This window comes from Alexandromys fortis, unplaced genomic scaffold (assembly GCF_014885135.2).
Source record: "Alexandromys fortis isolate MF-2015 unplaced genomic scaffold, M_Fortis_MF-2015_v1.1 scaffold_172, whole genome shotgun sequence".
Lineage (NCBI taxonomy): Eukaryota > Metazoa > Chordata > Mammalia > Rodentia > Cricetidae > Alexandromys > Alexandromys fortis.
In genome coordinates, this window is record NW_026068061.1 from 3,407,386 (window position 1) to 3,430,044 (window position 22,659).

Sequence of the window (22,659 nt, forward strand, 5' to 3'; positions counted from 1 at the left end):
GTAAGTGTTAAGAAAATTATTTTTAGAAAGAGTTTGATGGCTTTTGGTTTATAGTAGGACTTGTGTTTGTAGGTGCTGGGGTCTATACAAATAGGACTCCACTGGTCATTGAGAAACACACTGGGTCTATGACACAGAAGTCTTAAAGGCAAGGCCCAGTATAAACTCTGGTAGTTCCCAGAAGCAAAACTGGTATGTTGGCCTTGGTGTGCAGCCTTAGAGGAGGGGAGCTCTTGTTTGTAGACTCGTGACTAGCAGCATGGCATCGAAAAGACTGTGAGTACCCTGTGGTGCAGGCATAGGGTCTAAAAGTTCGTGCTGTGATGTTTGTGACTCCATATGCTGTGACGTTATAAGGACTTCTGCTAAAGTAATTGAAACTGTGATTTAAGATAGTTGATGGGGGAAGGGCAGAGATGGAGAGCAAGGAAAGAGGTATCTTGATTGAGGGAGCCATTATGGGGCTAGCAAGAAACCAGACAGACACAAGAGAAATCCCCAGGAATCCATAAGGATGACTCCAGCTAAAACCCTAAGCAATAGTGGAGAGGGTGCCCAAATTGACCTTGCCCTGTAGTCAGATTGATGACTACCTTAAATGTCACCATAGAACCTTCATCCAGCAACTGATGGAAGCAGAGGCAGAGAGCCACAGCAGAGCACTGGACTGAGTCCCCAAAGTTCAGTTGAAGAGTGGAAGGAGTGAGAATATAAGCAAAGAGGTCAAGACCATGATGGGGACACCCACTGAAACAGCTTGCCTGACCTAATGGGAGCTCACCAACTTTGACCAGATAGGGAAGGAATCAGCCTAGGAACAAACTAGACCCTCTGAATGTGGGTGGGGGCCCCTGGCAATGGCACCAGGATTTATCCCTGCTGCTTGTATTGGCTTTTGGGAACCCATTCTCTTTGGAAAGTCCAATCTTCTGAACCAGTGCAGAACTTGTGGGAGTAGTCAACCAGTGATGGATCCAACTTGAGACCCATGCCACCAGAGGGAGCCCACACCTGACACTCACTGCCTGAAGGGCCACGAACTAGAGGCTGAATAGCCCACAGACAAAAACAACTGGGAAAAAAAAAGTCAACGAAATGATTCCTAATGATATTCTGCTGTTCTTCTAGACTGGAGTCTAGTATAATAGTCATCAAAGAGCCTTCATCCAACTACCGATGGGAGCACATGCAGCTGGACATTAGGAGGAGCTTGGGGAATCTTACAGAAGAGGGGGTGAAGGATTGTAGGAGCCAAAGGGATCAAGGATACCACTGGAATAAGGTCTACAGAATCAACTAAGCAGGGCTCACAGAGACTGAAGTGACAGTCAGGGAGCCTGTATGGGCTTGAGCTAGGTCCTCTGCATTTATGTTCTGGTTGTGTAGCTTGGTGTTCTTGGGGGACTCCTAACAGTGGAACTGGGGGTGTCTCTGACTCTTTTGACTGCTCTTGGGATACTTTTCCTCCTACTGTGTTGCCTTGTCCGGGATTGACGTGAGGGGATGTGCCTAGTCTTACTCTCACTTGTTAGGACATGTTAGGTTGACATCCATGGAAATCCTGCTTTCTTTTTGAAGGGAAACAGAGGTGGAGTAGATCAGGGAGAGAGGAAAGGTGGGGGTTGGGAGGATATGATGGAGGGAACTGAGGTTGGGATGTAATACATGAGAGAACAACAATAATAATAATTCTGAAGTCCTGAGTGTAATGGTCTATCCTGTCCCTTTAAGAGACAAACCATGCCCACTCCCCCAGCCCCTGCCTAGGCAAGTGGATCTTCAGTCAGCTTCCAGCTAGCAAGCTCTCTCTCTCTTTGGGAGAGGTGACTGCTGCCTCCTCTCTTCTTTTCTGCCCCCTCCGTTCCCTCCCTCTCCCTCCCCCTTCCCCCACTCTCTTTCCCTCCCTTTCTCTCTTTCTCCCCCTCCCTGTTCCTCGCTACCCCCTCCCTGTCCTTCTATAACCCACTGAATAAACTATACCCACTTTTTCTGCATGGCCTCTGTCTAGCACCCGCCACCTCCCACCTGTCTGGGACCCACAGAGGCCTCAGGTGGTGGGACCTGTCATCCCCTTGTGCCCCGCTGCCTCTCCTTGGGAAACTGCACTGGTGTAATGGTTTTAGCTAAACCATTACACTGAGGTCATCCAAAAAATAAATTAAAAAAAAAAAAGAAAATGATGACTATCGTTAAACTGGGCAATTTAAAAATAAGAAATAAAAAGGTCTAAACTTGTAAAATATTTCATGAAGAGCATGACTGTGCTTCTCTGTGTGACACACTAAACCCTGCTCAAACCTGTTGGTTTGGAGTAGTCAAGAACGAGGGCATTATTCTGCCATTGAAATGTGATGGAAGTCACTGCATTGCCAAACGATTCTCTGGTAGTGAGTTCACGGTCATTCTGTTCCTCTGTCTGAGAGTGATGGAGGACCAAATGTCTGATGCAATGCCACCACCTTCTGGCAGACCGAAATGATGGTTTATAAAATGACTCCTGTGCGGGACATACAGGATTCTGGACAGCTCCCAGCGCCTCTCTTGGACATGGTACTGATGAGACGACAGTGTCACCACTTGAATGGCAGCCCCGTGCCACTCCAACAGGCTCTCTGTGCTTCCCCGGACCTGCCTCGGCTCAAGCTTGAAGAGTAGTGCATTTCAGTGGACGTTAGCAAAAGTTCAACGTCGAGAACCTTGTTACAGTCCAGAAAATTGCTAACACGTGTTTCATCTTTGCGTGGGAGTTTTTCTGTTTTGTTTTGTTTTTGAAAAGATGCTGAGAAATCAAAGCAGGTGTCTGTGTTTTAACTTAAGTTCAGGAAAATCATGTTTCTCCTATCTTCATTCTACTTGGATCTGCTCCCTAGAAGGAACTCAACCATCACCATACTTGGGCATGTTTTTATACTTCCAAGGGGGCCTCTGTTTTGGACTCATACCTAGCTAAAATGGGCAGGGCCTGTCCCTCGTGGCTTGTTTGATTTGGTGTCCTCAGTGTCCAGTATTACAGGAAGTACTTAAAAGTTTGTTGAGCAAATATGTTAAAAAAAAAAACAAACCACCTATTGTGTGAACAGGATGAATCCATTCAGTGCTGTGTCCTGTAAGGAAAGGTTAGTGCAGGGGCGGTATTAATCTGCAGACAGTGAAGATCATTCCAGGGCGGTTAGGTCATCTCATCGCTCCAGTCTCTGCACTTTAGAGCCTGTTTTGCAGGCTTCTGAAGCCAGCCAGGTATGCTTAGTGACTCAAGCTCAGGACAGATCTGGGAGGGTGAGGGGCCACTCTGGTAGGTGATTGGTTTATTTAGTGCTCTCACTCCTGAGCTTCCCCGTCATTGGACGGAACAAGCTTGGACAGTTAGCTTTCAAAAGTCACCAGAGTTGGGATGAAACTTGGGAGACATGCAGTAGACAAACCTGCCCAGAGTTGTTTCGGGGAAATAAAGACGGCTTGTCATGCTGCGGTGGTGTGTGCGAGGAACAGGGCCCAACAAGTTCCTGTGGGCTGGAGGCTTCAGGAACTTGCCTGCGGGTTAACAGCCAGTGAGAGGAAGTGCTTCAGTGATCACAAGCCAGGCCGTGTGCTTTCTGAAGTTGTATTCGGTTTTCTCGCTCTCCAGCAAAGCACATGTCTATAATGTCTATAATTCTGGATTCTCTGTGGGTTTCAGCAATTAATACCGTAAAGATTGGTCATCTCTTTAGTTAATAGCTTGAGTGCAACAGTTAGTCTTCTTTGTAGGTTTTGGGTAGGTTTTGCTGTTTCTTTGTTTTGAGACAGGGTCTCCTATAGCCCAGACTGGCCCCCAACTTCCTGGGTAGTCAAGGATGACCTCGAACTTCTTATCTCACTGTCTCCACCTCTGTGGGATTCCTTCTGTGCTCCACCACAGCTGGCAGCCTGCTTCGTCTGGACCAGTTAGTTTAATCAATTTGAAAAAGTAGCCCAAATTTCTTTACTGAATAAAAAAGCACGTTTTACTAATTATGCAGTGCTGATGTAGACATGCTTTTTTTTCTACATGCATATCTTAAGCATGACATCATGTGTGCCTATGGGCTCATTTTCTCAACTCCTGCCATGCCAGCTCAGTGATAGCTACTCAAAAACATCTGAGTTTTGAAAATAAATTATAGGATAATTGTTGGGGAACAAAATTAAGCTTATTAACTCCAACCCAAATGTTATTTGCTCATGTTAATAATCTACCTGTATTAATAACAATTGCTAATATAAACAGCCAGGCTGTTAAAATTATTGGTAATGTCTTTAAGAATTTGTTTCTTTTCAGCAAAGGGCTGTGGTTTTGCACCTAAGCATTTGGAGATAAATTGGTGGCCATTGATTTCACCATAGTCTTTCTTGGCTTGCAACCTTGGGGCAAGTCACCCGGATGTTCTGACTGGGAGTAATGCTAGTCCTTCCTTATGAGTTGGCCGTGGGGATTGACTGGTTGTACAGTTGACATCAGAGCCTATATGGGGTGTTCAACAAATGAGAGCTATCTGAAGGTCATCAGCAGTAAAGTCTGAGAAGTGGGCGAGCACAGGGCAGGAAGAAGCGGAGAGATCCCGGCAGTGATCCGCCTCAGCTGTAGCGCTGTCTGTAGTTGTGCCTTCAGCTCGGAGTCATGACTGGGAGTGGAGGGATCCATCTCTGCTCGCCTCTAGAGCCCTTGCTCCTCCGTTGACCGCACAGCTGTCCGCAGGCCTGAACTAAGTCAGCCTGCAGGGTCAGGCTCTGCGGAGGCCAGGCTTGTCCTCGGGTCCTGGGGGTGGATCCTTAGCCTCTGTTCCAGGCGGCTGCTGACAGTGCGGAAGAGAAAGACCAGTGCCGGGTGCAGGATGGTGCTGTGGACTGCGTTCAAGGGAAGAGTCGTACAGCCTTGTAAATAGCACAAGCCTTGGAATTGACAGCCCAGCCTCGTTGATTTGTTTCTTCATAGGACATTTGTGACTACACAGAAACAGGATGAAAAAGAGCCTTGTTGATTACTCTGAACATTGATTGCTTCTCTATATTTGTGCTAGGACTTGGCAGCAGCATTCCTGGGGGTTCGTATTTCCTGAACCCCAGGCATTTTCTTCTCGTTGCCTGCAGTTGTCTTCAGAAACTTGTTTTAGTATGATAGATATCAGTACTTCAGAGGTGGTTTTGTAAAATTGGCGTATGAGTTATGGTTCTAGTGTTTAGTGGTTGGGCTTAGTGGTTGACATCTTCAAAGCAGGAAGCTCTTCCATAGTAAAGACTCGTCCCCTGCTTCTGTGCCGAGTAAGCCATTAACTTCCCACGAACGACAAGTGCATTTATCAGGACAGCATTTGTCCCTCACACTGAAGTGCGCTCCGTTGTTATTCATACCCACTGTAGTGCTGTGAGTGAGAAACACCCTGGGTAGAATCAGCGTTTGAACACCACGGGCCCAGCTGGTGGTACTGTTGGGGAGTTTAGGCGTCCAGCCTTGCTGGAGGACTTACATCACTGGGGCCGGACATTGAGAGTTAACAGCCTCACCCTACTTGTAGTTCACAGTAAAGTCTACACGCTCTCAGTTTTCTGTCCCTATTGCGATGCCTGCCCTTGCTGCCCTGCTTCCCCACCGAAATAAGCTCACCTTCTGAAAGCATAAGGCCAAAGAAACTTCTGTCTGTAGGTTTCCATGGCTGCAATGTTTTCTCATAGCAGGAGAAAGGTAACTGATGCACCAACCAAAGTTTTGTGACACCTTGTGTTTCTTCCCCATTTACCAATAATAACATGAAGGGCTTAAAAATCAGGCCGTTGAACACCAGAGATGAATGTACATTGGGAGGTCAAACTGACAGTTTGAGAAGTGAAATTGAAATCAGATGGAAATGCAGAATTCACAGCTGACTTTGCAAATATTCAGCTTGCGTGTCTGCTGCCAGATGATTTCAGCTGTGCATGAACATCTGGGTATCGATGAGGAAAAAGCTAGAGAATGAGATGTCCACAGGAAACTAAGGGGTGTCCACCGAAAACACAAAATACACAGTGTAGGAACCTGATTCAGTCTCTGAAAAAGAGCAAGGAAGGTTCACACATTACAGAAAAGATGTCCGGACTGTATTAGAGAGTGAATATTAAGAAAGAGGTAGTCGGTGTTCAAAGCCACAATAGTCTTTGGAAAGCACCAAGCTGGTTTATTCTTCAGAAACTCCCTCTTTTAATTCGGAAAGAGTAGTGGGTGTCTGCTTCTGTCAAACCCCTGACTTGAGTCTTTCAGAGTTTTTTCTTTTTGCATTCTAGGTTAGCTTCTTGTCCATGTTAATTGCTCTTCTTAGACAAGTCTACCTCACCCTACTTGAATACTTGTGTGCATAAAGGGCTAGGACATGGGATGTATGTTTTCTGAGCTTTACCACTAGATGGTGATAGAGGCCAAACCGCAGCCTCCTGCTGCTTTGTTACCGGTTGAAATGTAAAAATTTGTACATTTTAGGAGTGATTCTTAGAAATCATGAGGATTCTTAGAAATACATAAAGATTGTTTTATATTGTGCTGAACTCAGTGCCCTTTTGTGTAGCGTGTGCCCGGTAAATGTTTATAATGATTTGTTCATTGGCTTCTTATGGAGTTTAATCTGTGTGTGTGTGTATTTAATTGGTCAATTGATCATTAGATTTTTCTGTGTCCTGTCTTTAACTTTTTTTCTGATATATTTCCATATTGTGATTATATGATTTATTGAATTAAACTGCACAGTCCCGTATGTACATGAAAATTCTCTCTCTCTCTCTCTCTCTCTCTCTCTCTCTCTCTCTCTCTCTCTCTCTCTCTCTCTCTCTCTCTCTCACACACACACACACACACACACACACACACACACAGGCACACAGGCACACACACATTTTGTCTTATTTAATCTAAATTAATGTTTTCTCCTAGGTACTCTGTCCTTGAAGCTTTATCTGAAAAAGAAATGCTAGCTTAGTGTTCATAATGAGTATTAGGAATTTATGAAGTTCTCTAATCAACAGTAAGTAAGGTTAGTTTCTTTGAATATCAGAATTTTTTAAAAGGTTAATATTTTATTTTGATTTTATAAAAAATTAAAATTTTATTTTGAATCTCTACATGTAAGAACGAGTGAATATGGCATTTATTCATGTGAGAGGATTCTGAAATCTCATCCCCAGACTTGGCAGCTATCTGTAATCCAGAATCGGAAGTCTGAAATGCTCTGAAGTTTGACATTGATGGCCCAGGCGCTGCCATGTGATGGGCTGCAGCCAGGGCAGAGGCACAGCACACAGAGTATCCCCAGGATGCGTGGGAGGTTGTATGTGAAACTGAATGGATTTTGTGCTTACTCTTCAGAAAATCCTGAAGATACTCTGTCAGCTACAACACAAATATTCCCACACCCATCGCGTGAAATCTGAAATGTTTCCGGTCCCAGAGATTTCAAATAAAGATTTCTCAACCCATGTAATTCCAAAGCCCTAATGAACACTCGATTTCCTAGTTGAGGTCACTTCAGAAATGCCATTTTCAAAAGCTTCAAATAGAATCCGTATTTTCTTCCCTTTGAAGAGAACTTTGTGTATATGCTCTCCAGCACTGACGCTGTCATCTGTATCCCTCCTACCACTGTTACTGTTCTTCCTGGATAAGTCAGTCTCAGGTATTGATGTAAAATGTGCATTGCAATTTAGATAGATTTTATCATATGACTTTTAAAATGAGGATAATCCTGCTTAGCATTTTTCCGAGTCAATGCTTGGAAGTATGCCATTGGTTTAACAATACCGTTTCAGAGAAATATGATCAACCTCACATTAAATATGTCCAATAACCTTGATGGTGTCCAATCTAGAGATAGTAACTGAGATTTAACATACTTGAAAGACTTCTTCGAATGGAATCTGGAATCACAAGTGAGCTGAAGTCTGGGCTAGAGCATCCTGTAAACTGCAGTGTTACATAGAGTCCATTGATCCAGGAAAGAAGCCTTTCTGCTCTTTCGGGTCCAGAGGGCTGCGCAATTAACATGGCCCTCCAGTACTGAAGCTGGTAATGTTCCTGAGTTCTCTGACTGGGCCCTGTGGTGTGGTGGAGAGAAAGTAGAGGAAGCAAGGTCAGGTTGGACTGAAGGACTTTTCCCTGGTGCAGTATAGTTCTGCCTTTGTTTTAGGGCAGCTGTCCCTCTTCCTGGTCATTCTGGGGAAAGCAGGTGGAGGCCTTCAGCTTCCATCTGCTCTCACGAGCTGATCTGAAACACACCCGTGTTAACCGGCTTAGTGTCACACAGTTGGTGCTGCTGGTAACCGTGCCAGTGACCGAACATGGTGAATAAGAATAATGTACTTGCATGGCTGTTTCATTCAGGGAGTTGAAATCTTGAGAGATTAGTATTTTGATAAAAGTTATCAGATCTTTTCTCTCCTTTCATAAAAGCCCCTGTGCTGAGATGGTCGTGCTCCCCACATGGTTTGGAGTCTTTACACTGTTCTGGTGCCCATCGACGGCCGTCATGCTGCTGTTCTTGCTCAGTCCTCAGAATCTGGTAATTTTCCAGAATGCAAGTGAAAGACAGTAGTCATGTATATGTGTCTCTTTTCTCTGTTAACCACAGTGCTTCTTTTGAATGTGTGTGTGTGTGTGTGTGTGTGTGCGCACATGTGCTAATGTGAATGCAGGCATGCAGTGTTTGCCCTTGTTCATTGCTGTCCGTGCCCAGTTGGTTGGGCTGTGTCTGGGGATCCTCCTGTCTGTGTCTCCCAGGTTGCTGTAGGAGATCAGGGATTACAGGGGCCTGCTACTTCATCTGGGTTTGCTCAAGTGCTTTTACCCACTGAACCCGGTCTCCCTGGTCCTACAATGTCTTGTCATCAGTAAGCATATCTTAACTCTGCTTGTTAAGGTTTTCTGCAGCTGCTGGTACAGTGCCAAAAAATAAAGCCGGGGCTGGAGAGATGCTCAGTACAGAGAAAGAGACTTGTTTCCAACCCTGAGGACCTGAGTTAGATCCTAGAGCCCACACAGTAGGGGGAGAGAGCAAACTCCAGCAAGCTGTCCTCCGACATCCAGATGCATGCTGGAGCATGCACAAATTCCCCACGCCCACACGCAAAATAAATGTAATAAAAAATTAAAAAGCAAAAACAGGTGTGACCCCCTGACAGGACTAATACAGCTTTGAGAAAGAAGTTGTTCAAAGTGTCTTGTTGGCAGGAGGAGAGAAAATAGCCCAACATTTAAATGACTACCATTGGACTTTTTGACATAACTTAGTGAACTACATCTTTCACCTTACAGTCGCATAGTTAAGCTATTGATATTCCTATTGGGCATATAATATAGGGAAGAATATTTTATTATTAATACATTGTTTTTATTGAAATAGAAGTGATTTGATGACCATTTGATAAACAATGTACTCTTTAGTTAAGCCCCCATAGTTTCTTATCTACCCTTATCTCATGAGCATATAAATACATCATAAGGATGAATTGATGGCAAATATTAATTCAGTGTTTAGCAGAACTCTTTGGACTATCCAGTCACATTCCTTCCTTTAAAATAGCTTACCCAAAATGAGTTAGTGGATGGTGACATTATCAGTGCATACTGTGAAGTGTAGGGGAATCTTCCCTCCTGCCCTGCCCTCCAATACATATGTTTATCATGTGTTTAAGGCTTTAATAAGCACAATGAAGAGAAACTGGCCATAGGGTCCTAGGTAGGCAGAATTCACAGGCTTCTGACTCAATATTGAACCTTGAGAGTTCTCCATGCTGTGAGTTCTGTACAGTGACATCACAGCAGCAGTGAGTGTTTTCCAGGGAACAGGCACAGACATTTACATGGCTAGGCCTTGGTCTGCTCGTCGGATTGTTCTGAAGTTCTCCCATCTCCACTTCATCCCACATATTTTTTTTTTCATTTCTTAGTGTTTTTCTTTGTTCCAATTTATGCCCCACTATCTGGCCAATTTTTGTGCTTAGGGAAAGAATCTGTGGTTTAGACAACTTGCAGCCAGGATAATAAAAAGAAACCTTTATTTACACATTTTACACATTGGTAAGAGAAGGCCGGCTGGCCTCTGGTCCCTACACATCGGTGTAGTCATAATAAATGCGCACTTCCGATCTTCGGACGCTTTGCAGTGATCTGATGCTCTCACTCCTTGTCCTTATGTTTGATTTCTTGAACAACCTTCTTGAAAAGGACCTACACATGAAAAAGTAGATGATTGGATCCAGGCACACGTTGCAGGCAGACAGGAAAAGCGTCATTTCTTTGCAGTAGTAGAGAATCTTGTGCGCTGATTCGTCTAAAAGCCTGTCTAAGTGGCTGAAAGTGAAGGGGATTCTGCACAGGTGATATGGCAGGAAGCAGGTGAAAAACACAGCCACGACCACGCGGATGCTCTGGTTATGCTTTCGTTTCCGGCTCGACTGACTTATGAACTGCCTGCTGGATTTTTGGATGTACCTGGATATTGCTATGTAGCATCCGATCAGAATCACCAGCACAGCCACAAACAAACAGCTGTCAACGTAGGTGACGGCCATATGCCACTGGGCTCCCAAAGGACTTTTGAGTGTCATGCAGTCATGAATATTTTCCTTAGTTGGCTGAACGTTCGTTAAGATGATGTTTGGCAAGGCCAGAACAGCCATGATCACCCAAACACAAACTGATAAAACTTTGGTAAAAGTTATGCTGTACATGCGAGAGTCACCAAAAGGCTTTACCACCTTCAGGTAGCGGTCGACACTGATGAGCCCAAGGAACACGATGGATGTATACATGTTTGCATAGAACAAAACTGAGGTGTATCTGCAGAGGATAAACTCGAAGTACCAAGGTCCAAATCCCGCATCACGGACTATTCGGAATGGGAATGTCAGTGTCATTATGAGGTCAGCTACCACTATGTTTTTGAGATAAAATATGAAGCTGGTTTTATTCCTGATGTGGAAGAAGATCCACACCGCCAGACCATTCAGCAGGATGCTTGCCACAAATATAACTAGGTAAAGCACTGGCAGGATGATGGTGTCAAATTCGTTGTGAAGGGTGGAATTCTTCCCATGTCCCGCGCTTGTGCTGTTTGCAGAGTGACTGGCTTGACTGTACAGCTCATTACCTGCAGAAGTGGAAACATTCATATTAGTACAACCGCCGTCTTTAGGGCTGAGCTGATGTTCTCAATGTGCCCATTATCTCAAAGATTACATAAATTATTCACGTGTATATCTGGGTCTCTGTTAAGTGTGTCCTGTGGGCGCGACAGTGTCTATAGAAGCTGGAAGAAGGTCTCTGGTCCTCTGGACCTGAGGCAATTGTGAGTTCTTGACTTGGAGTCCTCTTGTGAGCTGATTCCCCTGGGTGAGCCCGAAGCACTCTTAACAGCCAAGCCATCTCTCTAGGCCCTGATCCTGGCATTTAAAGTAGAACCTGGTTATTGTTTTGAGTGACTAAATAATTGGTGACCTCCCCTTCAAGACCCTTTGATTTGCTGTGACAACCTATTGAAAATGAATATACTATATCCATATAAAACCCTGGTGTTTAGTTCAACATCGGGTATTGTTACACATCGAAGCAGCAGTACCTGAGGCAGAAAAATTGAAGTTTACCGGAACAATAAGACAGAACATAGACATTATATCAGTGTGTCCTTTGATACAGTCTATTCCTTTATCACTACCTAAGCTTTAAGCTCAGCTGTCACCCAAAACCACAAAGTGAACTAATAAAGCACTCACAATCCTTAACCTTTGTTTCCTGAAGATTATGTAGGGACTGTTGTTGGAAATGGAAGTGTGGTTTTGATTTCTTTTTTCAGGAAACAAAAATCAGATTTCTTCTTAAGTGACAAAGTCCAGAGTAGAGCTAGCTCTAACTTGTGGAATCTGTTAAATCCATTCTCTTTTTACTAGAACATAAGCTGTGAGTAGGTATGGCATCACTATAGGCAACCTGGTTTTGGATTATGATTATCTACAGATACTATATACTATCTAGTGCATTTTCATTAAAGTATATAGTTATGAAGATATGTAAGTCTCTATAATTGAGTAAGAAGCAAACTGATTTCACATTTCTGTTAGTGTACAAATTCATTATCAAAAAATATATTGTGTAAAAATGTGTGCAAGAAAAATATGTGTAGGCTGCTACTTTCGTTGTTATTTACAAGATTAGATTATACCTGCTCTGCTTGTTATGAATTTGCAAGGATCCTTTTTTTTTTTTTGACCTTTTGATGCATATGATGGAAGGCACTCTAACACCAATCTGTTATTGAGCTGATGAGATAGCATGCAGGCATTTGATTCCTGCATCAGTCTCCTGTGGGAACTGAGGGAAACTTGCAGTTAAGTGAGGGATGCAAAGCTCCAGTCTGTGCTGCAGACTATTGCTACTCTTCGTGATGTCATGCTGGCTTCCCAGGATCGCTCCAGCTTGGAGGTGAGCTGCTTGGTGAAGTGTATTCCAAAGTAGAGCCTCTGAGGTTGACGGACAGAGGTCTATCGAGCAGTTTCTACCCCGAGCAGCCTCCTGATGCTTGCCCTCATTTTTCTCCTTGCCTTCTTCTCTGCACAGGAAGCCGATGCTCTGGAAGCTCCTGCCTCTCCAGTTTCCCTTGGAGCCATTTCCTCAATAACTCTTTCAGCTGTTTGACAGACAGCATAAACCATCCTAGCTTACAAAGTCATGGTTCAGATGTAAGGATGTAGGGAAGGTCATTTCTGATTGCTTAATCCCCTAGTTAATAATAACTTATCTTAATGATATTTTGGGATGATTTTTGTTTAGGGAACAGCATGAATTTAGCTCTTACTTTCCCACATAGCTGTTTATTATATATTGTTTTCTTTCTTTGAAGAAGTGAAATGGGAAAGGCCGTTCTGATGATTATAATCCAAACACAGGTTCTTAAATTACCACCTGGAATCTAAGTGTGGCTTCTTTTTTCAAGAGCTGTCTCCCCTTTCTGATATTTTCTGTACCTTTCCTTCCTTGCTATGTTTTTAAAAAACTGGTTTTCCTGGCCTAAATATCCCCGTACAGGTTAGTAATTTATACCTAGGCTTGCCTGTTAGGAGACTGATGGTATTATTAAGCTTTACAAGTTCAAAATGCCTGATTCAGCTGCCCTCTCTCTCCCGCTTCCAGTTGGAACTGTTGCCCTGCTTTGCTATTTCTTTACCAGAAGATCCAAATCAGCATTTGAAGCCATTAAAAGCCTGAGAGGTGCAGCTCTACTGAGCTCTAGACAGCTACTTGAATTGGTTTACCTAGTTAAGCTTTACCTATCACTGCCATCTTCCTGGGGAGAGCACTCTGGGAAACACAGGAAGCCAGGTAGGTTTTAATCAGGGTAAAAGTGCTCAGCTGAGTGGCAAAGCTTATAAAGGAATAGCGATGTCATTTTTGGAAACGATGTGTGTTGTAGCAATCATGTATGTGTTGATTTTGAAAGCCCTTGTGAGTGTTAATAGAATTCGGTAGCTTTAACCTCCTGGGCGTGGGGTATTTCGGCTGTTAGTATTGGCTCCCTCAATCTGTGTATACCCGCTGTGACCTAGAAGAACACATCCTTCTGTTCCAGTGTTCTGGTAGCTGCTTGTCTTCTATATTATTATTATTATTATAATATTCCAAGGCGTAATTATATAGACAAGCACTCTTATTAAATGATAATGTACCTAGCAATTATGGTTAATATTAAAGGTAGTCTTCAATCAGAATATCAAAAGAAGTCTCTGTACAAGTCTATCTTATTAAAAAACAAACTAACAAGATAAAACAAACAAATCAACCAACCAAAAAAGCAAAGCAGAGTCGAAAGCAGAAGCAAAACTCTGAAGCATGAGTGACTTCCCAGTGGTCCTTGGCCTGTTCTGTGGCTTTGAGACAGTCTGTGTGGGCATTTTGATTGTGCTTGCTCACAATATCTGCCTTAGCTCATGATCAGAATTAATCTTTTGGAGTCTGGGCCTCCCCAGTTCCGTGGGGGTAAGCCTAGCCCTAGTTAGTAGTTCATTCACAAATTCCAGATGTATAACACAGCTTAAACGAATGAGTAGTTAAAGCCTCTTCTGGGCTAGTTTGGAAAATCATTTAATAGTAGACAACTATGGTACCTAGGGAGGAGGATAAAGACCACCTGTGTGCTGCTCTGAAGGACTCCAGAGCTTCACCTGGAAAGTAATTCCCCGGCAGCAGCTCACGTCGTGTGTTCTCGGTCCTTCAGATCTCCCGGTGGGGATGTAGGTTTACATCCCCATTAAAAGGCAAAGGCTTTTTTCACTCATTCGGCTTCATCATGTTATTCTTCCAGTAAAGAATGTGACCAATTTAGGAACCTCCTTCAGTACTTTAGAGCTTGGCCATTCATGAAGAAAAATGAAAAAGGACTTAAAACAGAAATACTGTGTTCTTACATGTTCTGTGCTTCCTAGCATGGCATTCCCTGTTTATCCTGTTTATCCTGATATAGGATGATGGTGGAGAGGGATTAGCAAGAACTCCTTTGCTGGTCACTCCTCTGCCTTCTTACCCTAGAGCCTTCTCAGCTAACTTTAGAAATACAACGACAAGCTGGGAATCTAATTCCATGGTTGTTTTGATTCCTGTATGAGTGTGTTGGGGGGGGGATAGAGAAACCTTGAGAGCATATGTGTGTACATACCAGATATCATGCTATGTGTGCTTTTTGACATCAGAATTTAGCACAATGGCCATTCTCCACTGCACTGTCCTTGCTCTAGTCTCCCGTTGGTTGCATACCGTATTGTCCAGACCAGACACTTTTTCATCACCATCACCTCCGTCCTTACGGGGTCCACTTCCTCTTAGAACGCCCTCTTCTGTAGTTGCAGTGGGAGTGATGGCCGCAGCGAGGCAGAATCCCAACACTGTTGCCTTGGATGAATCTACTCTGCTGCTCACCGGGGTGTGTCACTCTGACACGGAATATTAAATTCTCAACATATGTCACTGCCCTACCTACCAGATGGAGTGAAATAATAAAGCCGTATAAATTATAGGTTGTCAAACCGTGCTACAGAGGCCCTTGTGGGATCATCTTCTAAATAATTACCTAGTAGAGTAGGTTGATGTTGCTTTTGGCCTCTTGGGGAGCCTCAGTACACCTTGGTGTAGACTATCAAATGAGGAAGGTAATATGTACTTTATTTTGGGTTTAACGAATCTTTCTCAAATACTCTGTTAATCCCTGTCCTTTTTAAAGATAGTGTTGAGACTGGCTAAAGTTTTAAGTCAGTTGTGGCAAGGCTAGTTTACATTAGTGACGCTATCCTGGATGGCTGGAATGAGAAAGGGCTTTCAGTTGGTTCTGACTAAGGCTTCCACAAGTCATGTTAAAATACCGTTCCGTTGCACCTTTGTCTTTAGCTTACTTGGTAGTTTTGCAAGTGTCAGGTTGAGCCCCATTCTCTAGTTGTGATGGGCTGTAAGCAGAGATGCATGTCAAGAAATAGTTGGGGACAGTTGAGGCACAAGTTCAGCAGAAGTTATTCCTGGTTTGATTTCTGGAGAGAAAAACAAAAACAAAAAAAGGAAGAGTTTGTAAGTACCTTACATAGATAATGTTTTTCTTTCTGTAAAGACGGTAAGCCACGAACAAGATATTGTTAAGCTCTGTGATTAGAAAAACAACATTGTGGATTTGAATATCCTAGCCACAGAAGAGTAATCTGTATTTATGTCTTTCTTCAGTTTGCTGTTAAGTGTGACCATGTCTGTGTGGTGTCCTCTGGATGCCACAGTGTGTCAAAAAGTTGCTCAGTATTGTGTGTGTGTGTGTAGTAAAGATTTGGATGTTTATTCTAAAAGCAATGGGAACAAACAGTTAAGTACTAAAGAAGGAAATGACACCAAAAATATCTTTTTGGTTTCAGAGCGCCATGGCAGGAGTCAGTTTAGGATGTTCTGCTTGTAGTTCTTCTGGAGAGAAAGGAAGGGATTTTGGAGACACACATATGAATTTTAAGGGTGAAGTGATGACCTCGATGTCAGAAATACTAGGGAGTACAAAAGTTGAATCTTTTGATTCTTCTCAGACCGATGGGCAGATGTTTATTTCAGTGGGTGTTTTCTTCTGTGTCAGCTTTGGTCTCTTAAATTCTTAAAACTATCAGACAGATCACTCATGCAAGCTAGTAACTCTCTTTTAGCTTGTGTAAGCACACTCTATCCTGTTGTATACTAATGATGTGGACAAGACATATATTCAGAACCTATGCCTATTGTTAAGAAAGAACACATCTAACAACATTGCTTTCTCTGAGACCTTTGTCAGGCTTTTCAAACGTGTGATAATCACTGTGATTCTCGTCTCGGAAATGGAATGTCATCTGCAGTTCCACAGGAATTCAGTAAGGACTGAGTAAAATAAGCTGTCCGGCACTTCCGTATATTCCCAAATCTCGGCTTTTCTGTCTTAACTTTAATTCTACATCATATCCGTAAAAAATCCCAATCACATAATAAATGCATATATAATAAGACTGATATGTAATTACAGGTGGTTATTTTTAAAAACTCCAACACTGATATGCATAGGTATTTTAAAATAACATTATCAGAAGATTTTTTATTTTATGCCTGCATGTATGTCTGTGCATCATGTGTGTGCATTGCTTACTGAGGTGAGAAGAGGTGTGTGCATTGCCCATGGAGGTGAGAAGAGGATGTCGGATCTGAGCTACAGATGGTTATGAGCTGCCATGTGGTACAGGAAGAGGAGCCAGTGCTCTAAACTGCTGAGCCGTTTCTCAAGCCCATATATAGGTGTTTTATAGACGGTGATGCATTTAGCACTCTGTGGTCTCTGGAGGTTCAGGTTTTGCCTGTAAGCTAACCAGCTGTGTGACCTCTGATCAATCCATGTGAGCTTTTCAGAACTGGACTGACAGCTCTGTGAAATCTCCGTCAAGACTCAAATGCACATGAATTTATATAGCTTCCTCTTAAGTCGATTTCCATGAAGGATTTCGTATCATTTGAATATTTGCTTTGTTAAATCTCTGTTGTGCTTTGTGAAAACCATATTCCTTTCCCTCTCAGTACTAGGCTAGAAGAATTATCTCACTGGGTTTGAGAGTTTGCAGTGTAGTACATTTGTGTAAATCCCTTTTCTGGCCTTCAGGTGCTTTACAGAAAGCACATGTTATGCAGTATTGTACATTTTGAAAACTTATCTCCTGGTCCCCCCTCCCCCGCCACTTTTGCAATCTGGAGTTCCACTCCTTCTCTTAGGTGTTGATCAAATAGAGATGGCATCATGAGAGCTACTTTGAAAAGCAGGCTGTTAAAGGAACATGTGCCCATGAGCAGTTTCCTATAAGGGAAGTCAGTTGTTTCTTATGAAATGAAACCATGTGGGACTTTTATGACCCCTCCCTGATGCTGTTCTCATGTTCGAAGCTCATTCCCGAGTAATCTCATCCCCCGTGTGTTTGCTGAGCTAGCAGGGCAAGAGCCCTGTAGGGCTCAGTGAGTCTCAGCCTGCACAGTGAGTGGAGTCCTCTTTCCTGTTTGCAGTACTGCATGCAGTTAAATGCGGACGGTGGTAGTGGAGAGAGGAAAAAAATTATTCCTTCAAGTGAGGGATCCCTTCCTTCCCACCCCAGATTAGCTCTTTGGAGAAAGTAGGCCACTTCCTGCACCTGTAGCTTTTGGAATATCCCCAGGACCTGGATGCAACGGGTTTCAGAAGGAACTGTTTTTGGCTACTGGAATATAGATGATTAGGGATTTTAAAATCTTCCTTGAGTGCTGTCCTTTTTGTTCTTTTTAACACAAGACAAGGAGGCAAATCCTTACTTTTAATTTCCATATTACTGTTAAAATGGGAAACCATCTTAACAAATGTATGGGACAGAAATCTCTTTAAAATATCTGTTTTTGTCCCCAGGTTGTGCAGTCTTCCTTTTCCTTGTTCCTTTCCCTTGGGTGCCATAGGAAAGACAGCAGACACCTGACCAGTGGGCACAGAAATGGGAGTGGTCGAATTTGTTTCCATTTCGCAATTTCTAATGACATATTTGTGTTTAGGATGTGTGGAGAGGTTTTCCGAGTTCCTCTTAAGAACACTGTCCATTTAAGAAAGGTCAAAATATTTGCCTAACTAAACATTTCCTCGGCAGTTCTGGAACAAATGGTCAGCATCACTGTGACTGCCTAAGAAAGGGAGAACATCAGAAGGCTGACCTGCTTCTGAGAAGCAGCCCTAAGGGCATGGGGTGCACACACGGGTGCCAGAGGCTTTGGGATTACGGGAAGACAGTGATGTCATTTAGGCCAAGAAGAGCACTAAAGAAAGGAGGACACATGACTAGACGTACGCTGTGGGAAAGTCAGATGACAGAAGAGCGCTCAGTACCGTTGGATGGAGTCCTATCCGTCGTGCTGGGAGGCCTGATGGGGAGGGCAGTGGGGCAGATGCCTGATGACCCAGGGCAGAGGTAATGCAGGTTTGGCGAAGAAGCAATTGCAGACAGTTCTTTTACTGTGACTGCTACGGGGAGGAAGAAGAGAAGGCCAGAGGTGGAGATGTGGAGGTGGGTATAAAGGTATAAAAGCAGTTCGTTTTTGTTTTTGTTCTTTTTCTTTTATGTCTTGTTTTTTGAGACAGGGTTTCTTTGTAGCTTTGGAGCTTGCCCTGGAACTAGCTCTCGTAGACCAGGCTGGCCTTGAACTCACAGAGATCCGCCTGCCTCTGCCTCCCGAGTGTTGGGATTAAAGGCGTCTTTAATCCCACCACCGCCTGGCAAAAGCGGTTTGTGTCCTTGAGTGGCTCTTAGGACTAGTGGCAGAGTTTGTGAAGCATTCCATTAAATGCTTGTCATTGTGAAATTATATTTTCCCAGTGTGAATAAAACAAACAAACAAACAAAAACCAAATAACTTGTCCTGACTTCTAGCCGGGCATGGTGATGTAACACAAAAAAACAAAGATTTGATTGAATTCCACCTTTGTTGCTTTTCAGCTTCCTGACTCTCCATCCTCTCAAATGTAAAATGGGTATGTTCTGTTCTGTTCTGAGGAGCGCAAACCAGGTCTCATTCTACAGAGACACCAGCATAGTTGCACCTGGTAGGCTTCCTGCTGTCCATCTGGGACACGGAGTTTTACTTAGAAGAAGGCAGCAATGAGTCCTTGCCCTCTGGTTTGAGCTGAGACACACGTGTGGTTTGTAGCCCCAGCTGCCTCTCATGAGCCAGCTGGAGCTTTCCCTTCCTTCACACTGTCCAGGTCTCATCTGTGTGCATCCACACGGCTCCGTCTGCCTCTCGGCCTCCTGCCTCTGTGAGTAACTTCCTGTGGTGTGCCCTACAGCCTCTGCACGTCCTGGCCCTCACATCTCGTTATAAAGATGGATTCAGGTGTAGTCAAGGGCTGCTTTCCAGACAAAATCAGTCATGGGTGGGACTCCTGTCCTGCCTCCTACAGCTCCCCTAGCTGACAGTCGATGAAACCGCTGAAGAATGTGGTGTCTGTGGTTGCTCCACATCTCACAGCTGTTCCCGCGTGAACCAGCCTGGGGGCCCACAGGCCTGCTCTCTTCAGCCACCGGCTGGCACCATGCCTCAGCTAGTTGACTGCGTTTTCCTTCTGGCTGTTTTCAAACGAGGGTGTCAGGAAAGGGTTCCCATATGCTCAGGGCTTTTTTTCTCGTAGACTCTTGAACCCGGGGCTTGGATTTGCCAGCAGTCTCTAGAACAGCCCCGTGACCTAAATATTTTATCCTCCCAGCTCTGTAGAAAGATAAGTTGAGAGGTTCTAATTGCCTTGCCCTGTTTCCCACGGCACATCCGGGGCATAGCTGGGAGTCCTGCCATGTCTGATGAGAGCTGGTCACAGCTCCTTCTATACTGTGCTAGGGTCAAAATGAAGAATTCATTTTAAGGGCTAATTTCATTGTGCCAGTCAGGAAGTTGGATGGGGGTATTAGGTAGAAGGAGGAGTTTGTTTTCCTACCAGGCATGAAGGAATTGCTAGAGTCTAGTTTGGTGTTTTTTTTTTTTTTTTTTTTTTTTTTCCTGCATGAACTCTGTTACATGGATCAGGAAGCATCATAGAAGATTCGGGACGGGGATCTCTCCTGGCAGCTGAATTGAACTTCCGCAGAGTAGGCACACTGGGCATCAGCCTCCTCTCCCTGATGGGAGGAGTTCCTGCCCACGGGTGCTGGCACTCCCTGGTGCCCCCCACCCCCCTCCTCTGAGCATTGTGTCTCCAGCCCACAGGCGCCTGATTGCACAACCCTGGGTCTGCTGCTGTGACAGTTGACTCCTCCTGTGTGGCTGCATTGAAACCCTAGATGCACTTTGATCCCTCCCCCACTCCTGATTTCTCTTGCTTTACATTAGAATGCTGTAAAATCCTCCCAGTTCAATAACCCCCCCCCCCAAATTGGATTCAGGAAATCATATTTTTCATACCTAACAGGTGCTCTCATTTCCACAGGTGTTTCTTGGGGCTGCCCTGTGCAGACCATGCGGCCGGTAGGCATTGAAGTTCACACCTAAGACTTTGCCCCCCCCCCCTCGCAGTGGAGCTGGACTAGGCTTAGTTCTCTACTGTGGCCCTTAATGTAGGTCAGGATCCAGATCCTAGCATTGAACTGCTTTGATGGTGGGGAAAATGGGTCTCCTGCTCTTATTACTTTACAAGTGGCGGAGCAGGGGCCAGTGATGGAGACAGACCTCTGCTCCCTGGGTGCCTTGATGGACGTCCAGAGAGCATCACCGTGTGGGGCTGTGGAGTGCTGCTGCGGGCACTCGGCCTCGTAGTCCACGCAGCCCTGATGTGCTCTCAGACTTGTTGGGTTGGAGCTCAGCCTGGGTGGGGAGCTCCTTGTTTGAGTCAGGGAAACTCCCTTCTGGGCAGGAGGAACCTGCAAGTGTGTCGTGCTAGACCACAGCTACGGGCTTCGCAGATTGCATCACCGCCCATCTGGTCGCAGTCTGGAAGGTGACTGCCTGTGAAAGGCTCACTCCCTAGGCGCAGTTGCTCCTGACAAAGTTTTTACGCTTGATGTTGGTGGCAGTGGTCCAAAGTGACAGAATGTGTCTTTGTCTCTTTCTTGTTCTCTACTTTGCAGTTTGCTCTCAGGAAGCTCACACCTCTTATCTGTAAGAATTTCAGTTTCAGTAGGTTTTTACTTTCTTTGCTGTAAAGTTCGAAGTCTGCCAGGCATTTAGGAATACTAGTGGGGGCCTTACATTGCAATGGTAAAGACAGAAGAACACACAAGTACCAGGCCCAAAGCCTCTGTAGAAACAGGGAAAGGAAAAACAAACAAACAAAAAAAAAACTTGCTTAAACCCTGGAATCATATCACGTAAGAATCCCTTCCAATTTAATGGAAGTGGTATGAAAGAATGAACAAATAGGAATATTTCCCATAAATTAATGCGCAGCTGAACACCTGGGGAAGAAGAAAGTTACCTCACTGGTTCTGAGTCATGTCTTTTGGTAATGGCATTAGGTCACTGTATTTAAGTTTAATACTATTTACATTAATGGAACAGTTACCTAACCTAAGAGACCATTTTCATTTGCCTTCTTCCTTAGTTTTCTTTAACAGCTTGGGCATTCCAAAGCGAGGTCTTTAATATGAGCATCCATTATACTTTGTGTCAACATCCAATCTCCCCCCAAGCATTTTGTGTCTCTCACAGAAACTGAGCACCCCATCTCCACAGGTACACGTGGGTGAACACACAAAACTCCTTTCTTGCTCACATTTTTCTCTCAAAGTAATTCCTACTTAAGTATCTTGTAAACCTGTAGCACTTTTAAGTAGTCATTTTTAAAAGGATAGTATATGAATAAAAAGAATTCTTCTGGTTGTTACCATGAGCACAGAACCTTCCAGTTAGAATGAGGAGCCTCTCTGTTTACTATTCTCATCTGCTGAGTTCCTGACCCTACCCACCTGCCTTTGGGCAGCCCTAACATGCCCCCCTTCTGTCCTGGAACTCCCTCTTCTTTGTCTCCTAGGTAGGTTATTGATAATTTTTAAGTCTAACTTATCTGCCGTCTCCTTGAAGTCCTTCGTGTTCGTGCACCGTGTAAATGGTTTTTGGTACCTGTGTTGTTGCTTGGTGGCCCATTCCTCCAGCTGTGTATTCAGTTTTTGCAGTTCTCTAGGCTGCCTGTGTGTTCCTGCAGCCTTCTCTTAGGAGGGTCTGACCAGGATACCCGAAGGCCCAGAGTCATTGCCCAACAAACATTTGCTTAATGTTAGGATCACAAGGAACTTGGCTTCATGCTGACCTAATCCTACATAGGTGGGCGTCTGCCATTCTTCCTGTTTCCCTGGGAACATCTTCCAAGTGAAAGAGTCCAAGGAATGACAAGCTAAGAGAACAGGGGAAGTGGGCAGTTTTCAGGTTGTGAAGAAGGCTTCTCAGATAGACCCGAGCAGTCTATGCTCATGACGAGCTAGCTCACTGAGGAGGGACTGCAATTTTAAACACAGGTACTCACTCCAGACAATGTCAATGGGAGAAGCTGTAAGGAGGAAGAGGCCCAGATTGCTAAGGAAACAAAGCCAGCAGCTGAAGAGACAGGAGCAATATTTGGGACTATCCCCAGTCTCTGTGCTAACCAGCTTCTAGTGAGCCAAACACAT

At 44.2% G+C, this 22,659-nt stretch overlaps 2 protein-coding genes across 8 annotated transcripts in view; one reads left to right on the plus strand and one right to left on the minus strand.

The window, feature by feature from the left end:
• Med12l (mediator complex subunit 12L) overlaps nt 1-22,659 on the plus strand; it is a 301,518-nt gene that overhangs the window by 170,688 nt on the left and 108,171 nt on the right. The window lies entirely within an intron of this gene.
• Gpr87 (G protein-coupled receptor 87) lies at nt 10,084-15,445 on the minus strand. Its single transcript, XM_050120212.1, has 2 exons — nt 15,412-15,445; nt 10,084-11,126 (listed from the first exon to the last, which is right to left on the minus strand). The coding sequence occupies exons 1-2, from the start codon at nt 15,443-15,445 to the stop codon at nt 10,084-10,086; spliced, it is 1,077 nt and encodes a 358-aa protein (XP_049976169.1).

What these genes read in the sequence shown, in the direction of transcription:
- Gpr87 (XM_050120212.1), bottom strand. Translation starts at nt 15,445, where the DNA reads ATGGGGCTCAACCTGACACTTGCAAAACTACCAA. An exon ending in GACACTTGCAAAACTACCAA is followed by an intron (nt 11,127 to 15,411) that starts GTAAGCTAAAGA and finishes CCACTTCTGCAG; the next exon opens with GTAATGAGCTGTACAGTCAA.